Source organism: Suillus discolor (genome assembly GCF_016758755.1).
Source record: "Suillus discolor strain FC423 chromosome Unknown F5147scaffold_8, whole genome shotgun sequence".
NCBI classification, from domain to species: domain Eukaryota; kingdom Fungi; phylum Basidiomycota; class Agaricomycetes; order Boletales; family Suillaceae; genus Suillus; species Suillus discolor.
The window spans coordinates 161,106-177,921 of record NW_024541255.1 but is presented as its reverse complement, the minus strand read 5'-3'; the positions used below and the strand labels follow the sequence as shown (position 1 = coordinate 177,921).

The 16,816-nt window shown below is 48.0% G+C and overlaps 5 protein-coding genes across 5 annotated transcripts; 4 read left to right on the top strand and 1 right to left on the bottom strand.

Annotated features, from left to right (window-relative positions):
- Positions 1 to 727: 727 nt before the first annotated feature.
- On the top strand, positions 728 to 1,897 carry F5147DRAFT_769560 (uncharacterized protein; the record flags this gene model as incomplete). Its single annotated transcript, XM_041441048.1, has 4 exons — positions 728 to 907; positions 968 to 1,093; positions 1,148 to 1,336; positions 1,385 to 1,897. 4 exons carry the CDS (start codon positions 728 to 730, stop codon positions 1,895 to 1,897), a joined length of 1,008 nt encoding a protein of 335 aa, XP_041296821.1.
- Positions 1,898 to 4,229: 2,332 nt separating this feature from the next.
- F5147DRAFT_676271 (uncharacterized protein) lies at positions 4,230 to 5,942 on the top strand. Its single transcript, XM_041436006.1, has 2 exons — positions 4,230 to 5,091; positions 5,144 to 5,942. Exons 1-2 carry the CDS (start codon positions 4,309 to 4,311, stop codon positions 5,498 to 5,500), a joined length of 1,140 nt encoding a protein of 379 aa, XP_041296820.1. The 5' UTR covers positions 4,230 to 4,308; the 3' UTR covers positions 5,501 to 5,942.
- A 410-nt stretch (positions 5,943 to 6,352) lies between these two features.
- On the top strand, positions 6,353 to 13,770 carry F5147DRAFT_676266 (uncharacterized protein). Its single transcript, XM_041436005.1, has 15 exons — positions 6,353 to 7,144; positions 7,221 to 7,432; positions 7,486 to 8,869; positions 8,925 to 10,225; positions 10,277 to 11,970; positions 12,022 to 12,206; positions 12,258 to 12,318; positions 12,367 to 12,528; positions 12,578 to 12,792; positions 12,851 to 12,903; positions 12,952 to 13,026; positions 13,085 to 13,269; positions 13,321 to 13,400; positions 13,450 to 13,537; positions 13,591 to 13,770. The coding sequence occupies exons 1-15, from the start codon at positions 6,450 to 6,452 to the stop codon at positions 13,642 to 13,644; spliced, it is 6,444 nt and encodes a 2,147-aa protein (XP_041296819.1). The 5' UTR covers positions 6,353 to 6,449; the 3' UTR covers positions 13,645 to 13,770.
- Positions 13,771 to 13,932: 162 nt separating this feature from the next.
- F5147DRAFT_410261 (uncharacterized protein) lies at positions 13,933 to 15,458 on the top strand. The gene is made up of 5 exons (XM_041429659.1): positions 13,933 to 14,237; positions 14,299 to 14,391; positions 14,442 to 14,702; positions 14,755 to 14,838; positions 14,896 to 15,458. Exons 1-5 carry the CDS (start codon positions 14,118 to 14,120, stop codon positions 15,313 to 15,315), a joined length of 978 nt encoding a protein of 325 aa, XP_041296818.1. The 5' UTR covers positions 13,933 to 14,117; the 3' UTR covers positions 15,316 to 15,458.
- On the bottom strand, positions 15,458 to 16,782 carry F5147DRAFT_410266 (uncharacterized protein). Its single transcript, XM_041429660.1, has 2 exons — positions 16,190 to 16,782; positions 15,458 to 16,125 (listed from the first exon to the last, which is right to left on the bottom strand). The coding sequence occupies exons 1-2, from the start codon at positions 16,664 to 16,666 to the stop codon at positions 15,601 to 15,603; spliced, it is 1,002 nt and encodes a 333-aa protein (XP_041296817.1). The 5' UTR covers positions 16,667 to 16,782; the 3' UTR covers positions 15,458 to 15,600.
- Between the last annotated feature and the right edge of the window lie 34 nt (positions 16,783 to 16,816).

The window sequence follows — 16,816 nt, the reverse complement described above, 5'->3', positions numbered from 1 at the left end:
TCGTAGATCTTGTCGTTGATGTCGAGGTATGCATTGCAGTTCAACATGAACCTATGCGATTCATCACGGTCCCCGTCGAATTCAGGAGGGGTACCGATCTTGATCTCTATTTCTTTGGTAGAGGTAGTCATGGCGTTCAAAGGTGGTATAGGCAGTAGAGTGCCTAGGTTCAGGGCTCTGATCAAAGGAGTTAACGAAGTCGTGGTGTCAAGGGACGTCGCAGATGGCGGTGTCTAGAATAGGACTTTAATCTTTTGTTACGACTGGGATAAGTCGAGCTGTCTATGTCTGAGTGGATGATCTGCTATAAGCAAGACAGATGTGGATCTTCTCTCTAATGAGAGGTCGAAGGTATCTGGCTAAGGCGAGTGTAGACAACTCCCTTAGAATAGTGGTTCTTAGATAGCAAGGTCTCCAACCTTGCTAAAGGACAAGTTCCAGGTAAAACCCAGTAGATTAAAGTGCAGAATACAATCGGTACGCTATGTGTCTATATAGCGAATGTTCAAGCGGAGCTTGTAAATGACGTATCAAGATAGAAGGCGGACAGCCCACTTGGTAAGAGATAAGAGGAGATAAGAGATAGCAAACATAGTGCGGACAGCCCGCTTGATAAGAGATAAGGGCTATGCATGGTGATGGTTACAAGAAAAGGTAGGGGTGTGAGTATACCGTAACACCTTTTGACACATTCAAGGCACAATTACTTGTCAAGATCGACAACGAGATGAAGCCTGCAACAGTTAGCTTTGACAACTATAAAGGTTCCTTCACAATTCCACATCTTTCACCTTCACCTCTTGCAATCACCAACCAGAAAGATTACGAAGAACTCATTGGTCGAGTCAAGAAAGCAAAAGACCTCACAGCAACTGTTTATGTGCAAGAGATGCAAAATATGAAAAAGGTATGTTGATAACATTATGTCTGCTTGACACTCAACCTTGTGGCAATGAACTATGTACAGCATAAAGAAATTCAATCAGGAAAGGAGAACAACTCAGCAACCAGTGACAGATCCAGCAGTGACAATTCCTCCGACAATAATGGAAAGAAGAAACGGAAATGCAAGGACAAATGGAAAAAAACCAGAGTAAGTCAATAGCTACAGTGTATCTCTAGTGATGACATACTACTCTATCAAAAGGCACCAAAGGCATCAGATATTGATGAGTCAAACCAGCCTGTCAACAAGAACACTCAGGACCTTCGCAACTGGTGGATCTACCACAAAAAACCTGGTTGCAAGAGTGAGTTCTGCTTTGTCAATCCAGCAGATGGCAGATCTCATATTACACTGACATTTCCTCAACTCGAATGTTGGGCATCAGCAATAGTAAGTACCGTTCTCTACTATTTCATCATGTTCTGATCAAGAAAATAGTTGAAAGGACCTGCTACAGCAACACTTGAAAATCCACCAAACCATTCTCACTTCAGCATGATCCCTGAGGAGCTCTTGGGTCAGCAGTCAGTTCTCGCATTACGTCGTCAACAGCTTGATGAGCAAGCACAATTGAAAGCTTCGAGTACTAGCAACACACCTGTTATCAATGTCAACTTTCCTCCAGAACTTTTTCAATCTCTCCATGCACTAGAACCTGCTCTCACTCAAGCCCACGCTGCTACTCCCATTCCTCACCCTCCTGCCTCTGTGGTTACTACATCTTTATTGTCTCTAGCTCAGCTTGCAGCACCTGGCCCTCAAATGTCTCTCACTGACTTTTGTGTTGCCTATGAGGTATCCAAAACACTTCAAGCCAAGCTTCTTCAGAATGGCTTTTCTTCATCGCACTCCTTCTGTTTTACCTTATTGGAAGATCTGGAGTCAATTGGGCTACTTTGGGGTGAGCTTGCACAGCTCAGAGATGCTGTTTCACATTGGTTTGGCGAGTAGTGGTATCTTGCTCTTTTTTCATTTATTATGCTAGCAGGACAGTCAAGTCTTATTTGTCTTTGTGGTAACTCAAGTCGTGTATTGCTGTTTCACTATGTATTATTACAGCAGTGCAATCCATCAGTCTGTATACTAGAAATACCCTGAATGTCTCATGTAGCCTTGTGCATCCTCCGGTGTAATGATATCTAGGGCCTTACGCATGTCATAAAACATACCATCACCAGGTGTTGCAAACAGATCATAGTTCCGACGGATCCATGACTTGATTTTTGAGAAGGCTTCTTCGATCAGATTCAAATCTGGTGAGTAAGGTGGGAGAAACACGATTTGAACACCTGCATGGGTGTGAGTGATAGTTCATCAAATATACTGAGACTTACCGAACCGTTGTAGGACTTGGAGTCCTTGTGGCCTTGTAGAGGTCTATTTTCCGATGCATGTTGAATGCTAATCATTACCCAGATCATTCCCTATCATATCCAACTCAATACGCACCAAACCTGAAAACATCGGACATCAGGTTTTGCATCGGCCTATTGGATATCGCGCACACTCGTCCTATCTATGTCCAGTCTCATTGTGCTAGCCCCACTAGGTGTGTATTTACTTGTTTTCACATCCCTAACATTGTCAACCACATTATTACATGTATTCCCATAGTCTGCAGTACATCATGTCTTATTACATAGGACATCGGACCCAAAATATTGTGCTACTACTTTCGCCTATAGGGTTCCGGATTTCTATGTATCTACATAAATATTGGACTCCCCATAGCATCATCATCATCCAAGTAGAGGAGAGTCGTCTCTGACACTTAGGGGTCAAACCCAATATGTCGTAGTTCTTAGTTGACATTGTGAATATCATTGTTCCTTCACCGTCTGTATCTGTCATCGTTATTATTGCGCACACCACTCGCTTTCCCGACACTCACTATCACATCACTATTAGTTTCCAATACACCGAACCTGAACCAGATAACCCAAAACCCAAAAAACATCGGACCTGATGCTTTTGCATCGGACATCATAATTATACCTTCGGACATTGTTTCCTGCGCTCAGATTATTGACCCCACATCACTCACTGACCCCCAAAACTATTCCCAGACTGCAGACCCCTGGGTCGAATGCACTTGTCTCACCAAGTATAGCAGACTAGGCAGTGCAAGACCACAACATAAAGATATCAGTTTGGAGCCATCTTTGTATAGCGCCACTCTGTGTTGTATACCTACACCATTCTGCAAGCTCACGAACATCTGCACCATGGTGGATCTGAGCATTGTCCATGACCTAGACACTGTTCTTGCCTGGATATGCTTCACAGTGTGGAAGCTACACAGCGAAAATGATAGTTGAAATAAGGACTGCCAGCATGGATCAAGGTACTCACTACAGAGTGCTTGAGAAAATTGAGATAGCCATTTCAACACAAAGATCCCTCCACAATGTGACCGGCAATGATTCCATCAACTGTCAATGCTGCGACAGCTATGATTCGCCGTCCTCACACAAACACCCCTCTCATGCTTGCCCATCGACTTTTTTTTCGCCCGACCACACCTCTGGAATGGTGTACGATCATCCTTGGATGTCTCATCAATGAAACAAAGCTCGTCAGATGTGTAGTGTGCCATCCTTCACATGAAGTCAGCCTGAACATCCTCGATACGTTCCTTGGCAACTTTGCGAAGCTTTTTGAGTGAGATACCAGCACAACAAAGTTCATGATGAATTGTTGTGTAGTGGAGTGATATGAAACAGTTTCATTGTATGAGGCCAGCTAATTCATCGAGAAACCAATCAGGACAATGCTCAATGAGCTCTGTAAGGTATGCAACATCTTCAAGGTTCAAAGCCCTTGGCCAGCCGATGTATTCACTACATGGCTTGACAACATCACCCGTTTCACGATAGAGCTTGCAGATTCGAAGGAAGGTCCATCTTGAAAAACCAACACAATCAAGTATTTCATGAGTGGTGAGAATTCCCCACTCATGAAGGTGGATGGCAGTGAGCTTGAGGTCAGATGAAATTTTTCTATTACCCATAGTTGTGATGAATGAGTTGTAGACTCTTTGTGTTTGTCTGTAGTTACTCCATCACTCGAAATTTCTCTAAGTCTTTCAAGAGTTGTTATATGTTGTGACTTATGTGGTTGTGCCATTAGTTATGCAAACTGCTGTAAACCGTTTAGTATATGTTTACCTACTGTTTATGTCTATTTACTCAAAAATCGCAGACATAAACTAAACAGTTGGAGCCTTAGTGGCTGGGAAGGAGCTTCTGCCGATTCCAGAGAATGATTATGTAAGTCAATAATAGGTGGAGCAAAATCAAGCGGAGCGTGAAATCAATTATTCTTGATCATTACTCCGCCCTCATCGGAGTACTAAGCTCCTCATGCCGACTAACGACTTGAAATTACCTGTTGAGCTGTGGCTCCTCGTTTTCTCTTTCGGCAAATTTTCCTCTAATGACCTAGCTGTACTCTGCAGAGTGTGCGCCGGCCTCTATCACGCAGTAGTTGACCCTCTGTATGAGTCCATCACGGTCGACAACTCGGACGTGTGTACCACGCTCGCAGAGTGTCCCCATCTCGCAGAGAAAGTCAAATCTTTCGTATTTACATATCCGACAACCATGGTCTACGACGGTCCTGAGGTGCACCTAGATAATCTCACGTCGGCCCCCAAAAATATGACCTGCCTCTCAACACTCAAGCTTATCCATTCCCAGAAGCATGGATACTCGTCCGTTCTTCAGTATTGTGATGCCGAGCTTCATGTTTTTCATTGCACCTATCATGTCAACCGCCACCTCCTAAACTTTTTGAATAGGCAGGATAGCGTCCGTGATCTTGCTCTCACTGGCATGCCCACAATCGATATCTATCCCGAACGCGAGGAGATGTTTCTTCCCACGTCTCTGCCACTTCTAACAGAAATATCTGCCAACTCTTGTTTTTTAAAAGCCCTTGTACCTGGACGCCCAGTTCACACTGTGCGTTTCAAAGGCCAACATGTACACCGCAGTGGGACGCGGCTCAGCGACTTCATCGACCCCTCCACAGTACCTGTCAAAAATTTGGGACTTGATTTCATGATGCGGCGGCCGGCAGATATGTGCCGCACACCACTTTCCAAGGACATTGAGGAAATTACGCTGACAGGTCTGGTTACTGAGGTCAGCAATACTGGTTGAATTTATAGCAGGGTTGTGACTGACAGCCATATAGCGCCTATTCACATGGCCTCGGAACTTCGGAGTCCCTTTCTGGGGGCATTTTGATCGCATGATAGCGAACGCACGGAATTTAAAAAGGCTAACGTTCTGGTTCGAGGAACAACGCGAAAACGCTCGTTCATGGGCTCAACTTATCTTCCTGGTGTTCCAGGATACACTATCACGTTTGGAGCACGTCTCATGCGTATTTGCTGGACCAGACATTTCAACGTCATTCGACTTTTCGTCGGATGATTACCTCCCGATCTCGCATGAGGTCCAGGACGATAGAACCCGTGGCCATAGGGCCGCGAATGACGTGAGGGAGCTGATGCCGGTCCAGGTCCTTTCAACTTTGTTGCAGGAGTGAGGAAAACCTTTGCGATGTAAATTGTGAATTCAACGTCACATTCATTTAATTTTTGTGCTCTCCGTGCCACAGCGGCATTAGTGGCAGGAATTTTTTGAATCCTATTTATTGTCTTTGGGCAACGCCCGATGTAGATTATATTTCTGTGTAATTGATGGTGACATTGGTGTAATTATGACCATCAGTGGCAGCATTAGGCCGTTACTAGGTGCAATCGTACTTCCAGCTGCCAAGACTGTCAGCCGCTCAACCGTTACTACTGAAAGCTCGTGTTTCAGTATCGCGGACAGTATTTTGGGAATTCTAGTAAGCCAACGTGCTTCCGATGAGGACATTCAAAGAAAAAATGGCTGGTTCGGCCTTCATCTTATGCTCGAGGAGTCAGATTGGAGCGGATGTGGCGATCTAGGCGGTGTCACTGTCAAAGGACGGTCTCCCGTATCCTCCTCACGGAGGCCTATTCCGTCGAAGCTTACCGCATGCGGAGACTGAACTTCATCGAGGTAATAAAGGGTGAGAAATCGTCCCTGACCTTGCTCGTGATCAGCAGCGTAGCACTGTCGAAGCAGAACCTGAAACAACTTGAACGTTCTGAACATCCACCATATTTACGCGCACGATATGTCGCATCGTAGCTCTGCAACTTGATCAAGGTTTTATATCCTTTGCGTGAGTGCCACCAGCGGGGCGGGGAGACAGACAGGCTTTGATTGACTTCCCCGTAGCCATCGGAATGAATCGGGAGTTTTCGGCTCGTCTTTCACGTGTGCCCCCTAATTTTGGTAATTTGGTCTGACTCCTGTCACTAGTGTCAAGCTACAAATTTGATCATTTTGCTCTCTGACTCTGACTACCATCTTCCTGTCCCCTTCAGCGTCTTTGATCAAAAACTCAACAAACTTTCGTCTTTTCTTGCTCATTATTGTCATATACGTCCGCTTCCTTTCCTATGGCAAGTCCCCCTGTTCCTTTCGATCATCATCATCACACAAGTTCTCTACCCCTCGTTGCTGACGAGACGTCCACGGCCGATAATGGCTTTCATGCCGTAGAACGTGATCCTAACTCCTGGGCAGGATCTCTTCCTGCGAGCCAGGGTTTATATTCCAACGAAAATGAGAAGGACTCATGTGGTGTGGGTTTTATCTGCCATATCAAGGGCGAACATAGCCACAAAATTGTCTCTGATGCTCGTCAATTACTTTGTGCAATGACGCACAGAGGCGCCACTGGTGCTGATAGTCGTGACGGTGATGGTGCTGGTGTCATGACTGGAATTCCACATCAGTTTTTCAAGCGCGAAGCAGAACGGGATATTGGATGCACTCTTCCTACACCAGGCGAATATGCCGTCGGCAATGTTTTCTTCAAGGCAAATGATCCCATTCAATTGCAAACAAACCAATCTGTTTTCGCCAATATTGCCAGTCAACTGGGCCTTCGGGTTTTAGGCTGGCGTCAAGTTCCGACCGATGGCACGATCCTTGGTCCTGCTGCAAGCAGCAAGGAACCTGCGATTTATCAGCCTTTTATCGTCCTACGCAACCATTACGGTGATGGAATCAACAGTCAAAATGGACCTTTCGATGCCAAGCATTTCGAGCGACAACTGTACGTTTTGCGCAAGCACGCAACGCACACCATGTTTGTGACTTTAATCTGTTTAGTTCATGTACCAAGCTTAACACTCGTTTGCGAATCTTCTTTTTGTTGTATGAAGTACGCTTGCCAACGGCTTTTACGTCTGTTCTTTGTCCTCGAAGAACATCGTATATAAGGGACAACTCACTCCCCCACAAGTATACAATTACTACCATGATCTCAATCACGTCCTGTATCGTTCGCATTTTACTTTGGTGCATTCTCGATTCTCGACAAATACGTTTCCCTCTTGGGATCGAGCTCAGCCAATGAGATGGGCTGCTCATAACGGTTAGTGATCTGCACTTGACGCTGCCAGGTAAGCCCTGACGTAGAATCCTTAGGTGAGATCAACACCGTGCGCGGCAACAAGAACTGGATGCGAGCTCGAGAAGGCGTACTTTCTTCTACTCATTTCGGTGATCAACTCGACTTGCTCTATCCCATCATCGAGACCGGTGGATCTGACTCTGCTGCATTTGACAATGTGCTTGAGTTGCTCGTCGTCAATGGTGTTGTCACATTACCCGAAGCTGTCATGATGCTTATACCCGAAGCCTGGCAAGGCAACGAGAGCATGGATGTACAGAAACGCGCCTTCTACAATTGGGCTGCTTGTCTTCAGGAGCCTTGGGATGGTCCTGCCCTGTTCACCTTCAGCGACGGCCGATACTGCGGTGCGAACCTTGATCGAAATGGTCTAAGACCATGTCGCTACATCGTCACCAATGATGATATCATGGTCTGCGCTTCTGAAGTTGGCGCAGTATTCATTCCTCCTGAGAAGGTAGTTCAGAAGGGACGTTTAAAGCCTGGCCGGATGCTGTTGGTTGACACGCTTGAGGGAAGGATTGTCGATGACAAGGAGTTGAAGCGCAATACTGCTGCTAAGCAGAATTTTGCTTCGTGGGTTGAAAGCCACGTCCTTCATGTCCCTAATATCATCAAGCGCATTATTCGTAGCAACACTTCTCTAGACACGGTCATTGACGATTCGCCTCTAAGCAGTGACCCTAAGCTCCTTGCGTTCGGCTATACCGTAGAGCAACTTAGCCTCCTAATGCTGCCTATGGTAGACACTGGCAAGGAAGCGTTGGGTTCCATGGGCAACGACGCTCCATTAGCAGCGATGGCTACTCAGCCTCGTCTCATTTATGATTATTTCCGCCAGCTCTTCGCCCAAGTCACCAATCCTCCTATCGACTCCATTCGGGAAAGCATTGTCATGTCACTCGAAGCATACGTCGGCCCTGAGGGCAATCTCCTCGAAATGAAGCCGGAACAGTGCCACCGCATTCTTCTACCTTCTCCTTTGATTTCCTTGGAGGAAATGAACGCCATGAAGAATCTGAAGCTTGCATACACAGGGTGGCCCTCCATCACTATTGACATAACGTTCCCAAAAGAAGGGGGGCTCCCAGGATATCAGCTCGCATTGCAACGTGTCTGCAGCGAGGCATCCCAAGCTATTGAGGATGGGATCAAGGTCATCATCCTTAGTGACCGTGCCACAGGGCCAAACCGTGTCCCTCTATCCGCGCTGGTGGCATGTGGTGGCGTACATCACCACCTGACACAACAGAAGCAGCGTGCCAAGGTTGCCCTGATGGTAGAGACTGCGGAGGCTCGTGAAGTCCACCACATCTGTGTCTTGGTTGGGTATGGAGCTGACGCGATATGCCCATGGTTAATGCTGGAAACGATTCACAAGGTTGCACGGGAGGGTCTGTAAGTTGGATACGTCTATCGAGTTTCTTCTTGCTAATCAAGTAATGTTTCACAGTGTCAAAGGCGAGAAGACCGTGAAGGACCTCCTAACCAATTACCACAAGTCCATCGATAATGGTATCCTCAAAGTGATGTCGAAAATGGGCATCTCGACACTTCAGTCGTACAAGGGCGCTCAGATCTTTGAAGCGCTCGGTCTTCATAGTGAAGTCGTGGACCGTTGCTTTATTGGTACTGCATCTCGCGTACAGGGGGCCACGTTTGATTTACTTGCTGTGGATGCCTTCGAGCTTCATGAGCGTGGGTGGCCTTCTAGGGAAACTATCTTACCTCCAGGAATGCCCGAATCGGGAGAGTATCACTGGCGTGATGGAGGCGAAGCACATATCAATGATCCCGCTGGCATCGCCAATCTGCAAGATGCTGTTCGTGAGAAGAACCAAACCGCCTATGATGCGTACGCTCGTAATGCAAATGAGCAAACAAAGAGTGTTCATCTGCGTGGACTTCTTGACTTTTGCTATGAGAAAGCTACCCCTATCCCTATCGAACAGGTCGAGCCTTGGAATGAAATTGTCCGTAGGTTCGTCACAGGTGCTATGTCATATGGGTCAATCTCCATGGAGGCCCACTCCACGCTTGCTGTCGCGATGAACCGTCTCGGCGGTAAGTCGAACACTGGTGAGGGTGGCGAGGATGCAGAGCGCTCTCAGATGCTCCCAAACGGTGACACTATGCGTTCTGCTATCAAGCAAGTGGCATCTGGTCGTTTCGGCGTCACTTCCAATTATCTGGCGGATGCTGACGAGCTTCAAATCAAGATGGCTCAAGGTGCCAAGCCGGGCGAAGGCGGCGAACTTCCAGGACACAAGGTTTCTACATCTATTGCTCGCACTCGTCATTCTACAGCCGGCGTTGGGCTTATCTCTCCCCCACCCCACCACGACATTTATTCCATCGAGGATCTGAAACAGCTCATATATGACTTGAAGTGCTCTAACCCCCGTGCACGTGTCTCTGTAAAACTTGTTTCCGAGGTTGGCGTTGGCATTGTTGCAAGCGGTGTTGCAAAAGCAAAGGCGGATCACATCCTCATTTCTGGTCACGACGGTGGTACTGGTGCATCCCGCTGGACTGGCATCAAGTATGCTGGTCTGCCGTGGGAGCTTGGCCTCGCAGAAACGCACCAGACACTTGTCTTGAATGACCTCCGTGGTCGCGTCACCGTCCAAACTGATGGCCAGATTCGTACCGGTCGTGACATTGCTATCGCATGTCTGCTTGGTGCCGAGGAATGGGGTTTCGCTACCACACCACTCATTGCCATGGGTTGTATTATGATGCGCAAATGTCACTGTACGTGTTGCATCTTCCTGGCATGTGCCGCAACTAACCTGTTTACTTCAGTGAACACTTGTCCCGTTGGTATAGCCACACAAGACCCTCAGCTTCGCAGCAAATTTGCCGGACAGCCAGAGCAAGTCATCAACTTCTTCTATTATCTCGCTGAGGAACTTCGTGGTCACATGGCCAAGCTCGGTTTTCGCACCATCAACGAAATGGTTGGTCGCGCTGATATGCTCAAGGTTGATGAGAAGCTACGCACCATCAAGACCGCCCACCTCGACCTGTCCGCTGTTTTGAAGCCTGCTTGGCAGATGCGGCCTGGCGCTGCAACTTACCGCGTTCGTCAGCAAGATCACAAGCTGTACATCCGCCTCGACAACAAGTTCATTGACGAGTCCGAACCAGCTCTTACCAAGGGTCTTCCAGTTCATATTGAGTGTGACGTCACGAACACTGATCGCGCCCTTGGCACGTCGTTATCACATCGCGTCTCGAAACTGTACGGGGAAGAAGGGTTACCGAAGGATACTATCCATATCCGCATGCGCGGTTCAGCAGGACAGTCCTGCGGTGCCTTCCTTGCGCCCGGCATTACAATCGAACTGGAAGGTGATGCTAACGACTATGTCGGAAAAGGCCTGTCTGGTGGGCGTCTCATTGTTTACCCCCCTAAACAATCGACTTTCAAGGCAGAAGAGAACATCATTATTGGCAATGTTTGCTTGTACGGCTCTACGTCGGGCGAGGCTTTCATCCGAGGTGTCGCTGCCGAACGTTTTGCTGTTCGCAACTCGGGGGCAAACGCTGTCGTTGAAGGCACAGGTGATCATGGATGTGAATACATGACCGGCGGTCGCGTTGTGGTCCTAGGAACTACTGGGCGCAATTTCGCTGCTGGAATGAGTGGTGGCATCGCATATGTGCTCGATACTGCTCACACTTTCGCATCGCAGGTCAATATGGAGATGGTAGAGCTCGGAAAGGTCAGTGACCCGCGTGAAATCGCTGCACTGCGTGGCCTCATCGAGGACCATCGTCACTACACTGGCTCTGAGGTTGCCGATCGCGTCCTCCATGACTTCCACCATCTGCTCCCGCTCTTTGTTCGTGTCATGCCACTTGACTACAAGCGTGTGTTGGAAGAGCAGGCTGCCAAAGAGAAGGAAGAAAAGATGAGGCTTAGTGTTATCGACTTAGTCCCATCTCGTACCGCTAGTCAAGTCGATCTTGCGTCGGAGGGACTAGAAGATATCCTCCTCCCGAAGGAACCAGCGACGATCCATACTCCTCCCAAACGCCATGAGCCTGCAGTCACAGATCTAGAGGATTCTACTGTCGACGACTCGACCACAAAACAACGTCTTCACAAATTAGACAAAGCCCGAGGCTTCATGAAGTATCACCGACTCAACGAAGCATACAGACCCCCTAGAAAGCGTGTCAAAGACTGGAAAGAGATCTCGATCCGCTTGACTGAAAGCGAGTTGAAATATCAATCTGCTCGATGCATGGACTGTGGCGTTCCATTCTGTCAGTCTGACACGGGATGCCCGATCTCAAACATCATTCCCAAGTGGAATGATCTCGTGTTCAAGGGCCAGTGGCGCGATGCTCTTAACCGACTACTTTTGACGAACAACTTCCCCGAGTTTACTGGTCGTGTCTGTCCTGCACCTTGCGAAGGCGCGTGTGTACTCGGTATTAATGAGCAACCTGTTGGTATTAAGAGCATCGAGTGCGCCATCATTGACAAAGTATGTTGGCTACACACTTCATTGTTAATATCGCTTATTTTGAACAATTAGGGCTTCGAGATGGGCTGGATGACCCCTAATCCGCCGAGCTTCAGAACTGGGAAGCGAATCGCGATCATTGGCTCCGGTCCTGCTGGTCTAGCATGCGCTGATCAACTTAACAAAGCAGGACATCTCGTCTCTGTATATGATCGCAATGATCGCATGGGTGGTCTTCTTATGTATGGTATTCCAAAGTGAGTCGATCATAATCAGATCATCATGTCGACAATCCTGACATACATTAGCATGAAGCTCGACAAGAACATCGTACAGCGCCGCTTAGACTTGATGGAAGCCGAGGGGATTGTGCGTTTTCATAACCCGTGTGATTCAGTCTCGCTAATCGTTTGAAAGACCTTCGTACCAAACGCTCATGTTGGGGTCACTGTTGATGCTCACGCTCTCCGAGCAGAGAATGACGCAGTTGTTGTGTGCACGGGAGCAACGTGGCCTCGCGATCTCAACATTCCAAACCGCAATGCAGACGGCATTCACTTTGCCATGGAATTCCTTCAGGTTCGTGTATCGCTTAACTTTAATTGGAAATTTCGAACGCCTTCTTTAGCTGAACACCAAGTCCCTCCTGGACTCAGAGCTGCAGGATGGGTCCTACATTAACGCAAGGGGTAAAGATGTTATTGTCATTGGTGGTGGTGATACCGGTAACGACTGCATCGGCACATCCATGCGGCATGGCGCCAAGTCTGTGACAAACTTTGAACTTCTGCCCCAGCCTCCAGGTTCGCGTGGCAGAGACAACCCTTGGCCGCAATGGCCTAGGTCAGTGCTTCCAATTTTCGCGACATACAACAATCAATCTCATTCAATCTTCGATCAGAATTTTCCGGGCCGATTACGGTCATACCGAAGTTGCTGCGCACTTTGGCAATGGTGAGTGATCTTTGCCGTCGGTTGAGGTCTTTCCTCACTCTGCCTTAGATCCACGGGAATACTCTATTTCCACAAAGGAATTCGTTCTTGACGATGCTGGGAAGCTCGAGGGCTTGAATACTGGTGCGTCGTGACTTCCCGAAGACTGTACTTGATACTAATTCCTCGCATCTCGGAATAGTCCGAGTTGAGTGGACCAAGGATAGTAGCGGGCGATGGAAGATGGAGGAGGTGCCTGGGTCTGGGAAGTTTTTCCCTGCGCAATTGGTTTTCTTAGCTCTTGGCTTCCTGGGTCCACAGTCACAAGCTCCCGAAGCCCTGGGTATTAAACAAGATGTCAGATCGAATATCCAGACACCTCCAAAGGTTTGTTCTGCAACATTTATTATGCTTTCCTGAACTTAACGATCCTTGCAGAAATACACGACAAATGTCGAGGGTGTCTTTGCGGCCGGTGACTGTCGCCGTGGTCAGTCATTGATTGTATGGGGTATCAAGTAAGTGGAAATCTTGCCTCAAATTCGAGTAATAATGAAGATATTCCAGTGAGGGACGGGGTGCTGCTGCCGAGGTTGATGCTTGGTTGAGCGCAGGGTCCACACGTTTACCTAGTGCCGGCGGTATTAAAACCAGGGTGAGGACTTACCCACGATCATCGTGATTGTCTGCTGATATTCATTGCGCCAGACTTTCGTGCCTCCTCCTAGCAATGTCACAAAGACGGTCGAAGTGTCTGCTTGAGCGCCGCGGTGGACGGCTTCGCATTTTCGTCTGATAAATTTATAGGAATCTTTGTATCCATCTATATCATTGTACAGTATTCCCTGGCAGTAGATCCATCAGCAATCTATTTTCGTTCATAGCTCACAGTCTCTCACAGAGGGTCACCTCCTCAGCCTATGCGTGGTGGAAAAAGCACCGTATGCTGGCCTTGAACTTCTAAAGTGTGACTCGATGTGACCACTTCGACGAAAAAACGTTGCATCAAGGCAGGGCACGATGCATGTCGCATGTCTCCTTTAACCCCTAGTAATTCAGTCGGCTTCAGATTATTACCTGATTTGACGACCTTTGTGATTATCTGGTGTGAACTCCTCTGTGATCTGGCAGAGGTCAGATAATCTCGAAGTCCCTCCAAACGATAAAAACCTACGGGCCTGAGTGCAATCAAGAGTATATCTTCAACCATTGCCAGCGTTCTAACACTCTCAGAAATGCCCAAAGTTGTAGGAACCAGACTCATGGTCAAAGAAAGGGGAGGAAAAACCCAGTTGGCTTTCCGCAGAGCACTAGGTATACGCGGGGATCAAGACGTCCAGTTTCAAGAGATCAAGGTCAGTGATGTCGACCACATGCACCGCACATTGGTATCTTGACAACTGACTTTCCGAACAGCACCGCGTACGAACTCTCGCGGTCAAGCACTTTGAGATCGGTCGAAAACCTCGGGAACAGGATCAGATTATCAAAGAGCGATTCTTAGAGGATGTACGGGCGTCTACCAATGATAGGAACGCCACTCATGATTGATCACTCAGGTTCAAAAAGCCTTTCCGATTTTCGGAGATGACGAGTGCGCAAATGCACATCTACTCAGATACGTCGATAGATATCTTGGTGCCAAAGCGGTGCCGAGTTCACGCTTCTATCACATGGTGCACGGTAACGACATTGCAGATCATGATGGAGATTGGCTACTAGGGGACAGTGACAAGTCCGACAACGTCGAAGAACACCGTGATACGCCAGCGAATTCTGAGCCACCGGCGGGTCTTACAACTCTCCACAACAGATCCCAGGTAAGAAAGGTTTTATCATCTCCGACAGCTTCCGCATTTCATAATAATACAGGCGATCTCTGAGTTGGACGAGGCAAATGAAGGAGCTTCTCGTATGGTTATCTCTGATGGTATCCAAGGTAGTATGGTGCAAAAGGTGATTGACATCCGTTACATTGAAAAGCATACTGCAACTCACTCGACTTTGATCAAGTCACCCATCTCAAATTCCCCGAGTCCTACTCTAACGGATTCTCGAACCATGAATCAGTCACCATCTCCAGATCCGCTGGTGGCCATGCCAATAGACTATGATACCACCTCGCGCAAGCACAGCGATCAGCCAAGGCGTGCGTCATCCGCGAGTACAGTATCGGCGAATGACTCCTACCACACAACACCTATCAGGAACTTCCTCAGCCGTGCAGCGCTTGACCATTTACTGGAGGAACTTATGACACTGGGCATCAAGAATCAGTCGCGTCTTCTTCTTGCAGCAACATGGTCAGAGGAGGACGTCAATATCCTTTTGCGTGATTCTGTGCGAGAAAGGAGGATCGACAAATTTGAGGCGCGGCAACTTGTTATTGCCTTGCGTTCTCTCCATCAGCGATCTATGCAAGTTGGTAACTGACTTTGATGCTTCAACATAATTTCGAGCCAGTCACATCACTTCTGCGCATGTACATGTACTGTAAGTCTTCTTTAGCGATTAAGAGTTTACTATGTCAAAGATACAGTACGGTACTGTATCTTTCGTGAGTAGCTTACAAAAGGTATTCAAAGTGTTGACAGTAGTTTCTGGTCGTGCGTCTATGACAGTGCCCTGCAATCCCAATCTTACATAGTTTTCGCCGCTTGCTCAGAGCTCAACGTTGCCGGGGGTATGTCATAAAATGTACACCTTTTGATCAGCATGTTACTCCTCATATATTCTTACACCTCCTCTGCCCCAGTTTTGCATAACAGCGTGCCCTCCTTCGGTCGGTTGAGTAAACGCGACATCGCCATTGACAGGGTCTAGTGGACAACCGTGGATGAATGTCGCAGCCGCAGCTGATAGCAAGCGGCTAGCAATACCTTGCCGTCGATGTGCCGACGGGACAAATAGACGTGGTATACCGAGGGGGGTAGGCAAGGCCTCTGGATTGCAAAAAAGCCCCGAGGTCGTGTCGACTGTGACCAGCCTGTGAGTCGGCGATGAAGGGGGTAAGTCACGGTCAGTGGCTTGATTGGAATCACCCTTAAGTAAGGTTTCTGAAGGAGTGGCGACAGTCATGGCGGTAGATATTCGTTGAGCAATGACGCATCCTACTATCTTCTCTCGGTGTACATTGGTCAGTGATGGTATCAGATAGAGGTATGCTTTCGATGATTGTAGAATGTCGGTTGATAGCGGAGGAGATGAAAGGGCAAGATTTATCGTCTCGAGCAATATCGCAAGCTTCGGAAATGTCAGTCAGAGTCCATAGTACGTGTGCGCCGTAAGCATAATGCGGTCTGCTCACCTTAGATCCAATTCTTCCACCGACGTTCGCCTTGAAACAAATGATGCGACCTTTCTTTCCATTTTTCAGCTTCACTGCAGATTGTATTTCTTCTACACCGACTTTCCCTGCTTCCCGCTCTTCTTCCCTACCCCACTCCATCCCCCTTTGCACACGTGAGCAATGGGCACGATGCAATGACTCGTCGTCCGGTGCGCCTCGCGTATATGAGAGGCCACAAATTGTGCAAGTTCGTAGGACCGAGGTTTCTATAGAAAAATGGAGCTGCCTTAGGACGCGTTGTTTTGACTTCGTAGACCTCTCCGAAGGCGAGGTTTTGTTTGTTATCCGTTTCTTTGTTGGGGGCTCGTTCTCGGCGCCTTCCCCGAAGTGCTTGCGCTTCGTTGTCGACGGCGGCGACGATGATGGTGAGGAGGACGGCAGTGACAGCCGCGACCGCGAGCTGTAGGTACGTTTGACTTTGGTCATCGATTGCATCTGTTGCAGGCTCTGCAGGTGATGAGATCAACAGAAGTTGCAAACCAGTGTGGCGCGACGCGTTTACATGCTCGCGCACACGTGACCTCATCACGTGTGTTGCAGACATCGCGATGTCTATTGAATGGGTCAACGTCTGTAAACAACCTT

Coding starts and splice junctions, on each gene's coding strand:
- F5147DRAFT_676271 (XM_041436006.1), top strand. CDS start 4,309: ATGCCGACTAACGACTTGAAATTACCTGTTGAGCTGTGGCTCCTCGTT. Junction 5,092..5,143: donor TGACAGGTCTGGTTACTGAG/GTCAGCAATACT, acceptor ACAGCCATATAG/CGCCTATTCACATGGCCTCG.
- F5147DRAFT_410261 (XM_041429659.1), top strand. CDS start 14,118: ATGCCCAAAGTTGTAGGAACCAGACTCATGGTCAAAGAAAGGGGAGGA. Junction 14,238..14,298: donor TCCAGTTTCAAGAGATCAAG/GTCAGTGATGTC, acceptor CTTTCCGAACAG/CACCGCGTACGAACTCTCGC. Junction 14,839..14,895: donor AAGGTAGTATGGTGCAAAAG/GTGATTGACATC, acceptor ACTTTGATCAAG/TCACCCATCTCAAATTCCCC.
- F5147DRAFT_676266 (XM_041436005.1), top strand. CDS start 6,450: ATGGCAAGTCCCCCTGTTCCTTTCGATCATCATCATCACACAAGTTCT. Junction 7,433..7,485: donor GAGATGGGCTGCTCATAACG/GTTAGTGATCTG, acceptor TAGAATCCTTAG/GTGAGATCAACACCGTGCGC. Junction 8,870..8,924: donor AAGGTTGCACGGGAGGGTCT/GTAAGTTGGATA, acceptor AATGTTTCACAG/TGTCAAAGGCGAGAAGACCG.
- F5147DRAFT_410266 (XM_041429660.1), bottom strand. CDS start 16,666: ATGCAATCGATGACCAAAGTCAAACGTACCTACAGCTCGCGGTCGCGG. Junction 16,126..16,189: donor GTGGAAGAATTGGATCTAAG/GTGAGCAGACCG, acceptor ACATTTCCGAAG/CTTGCGATATTGCTCGAGAC.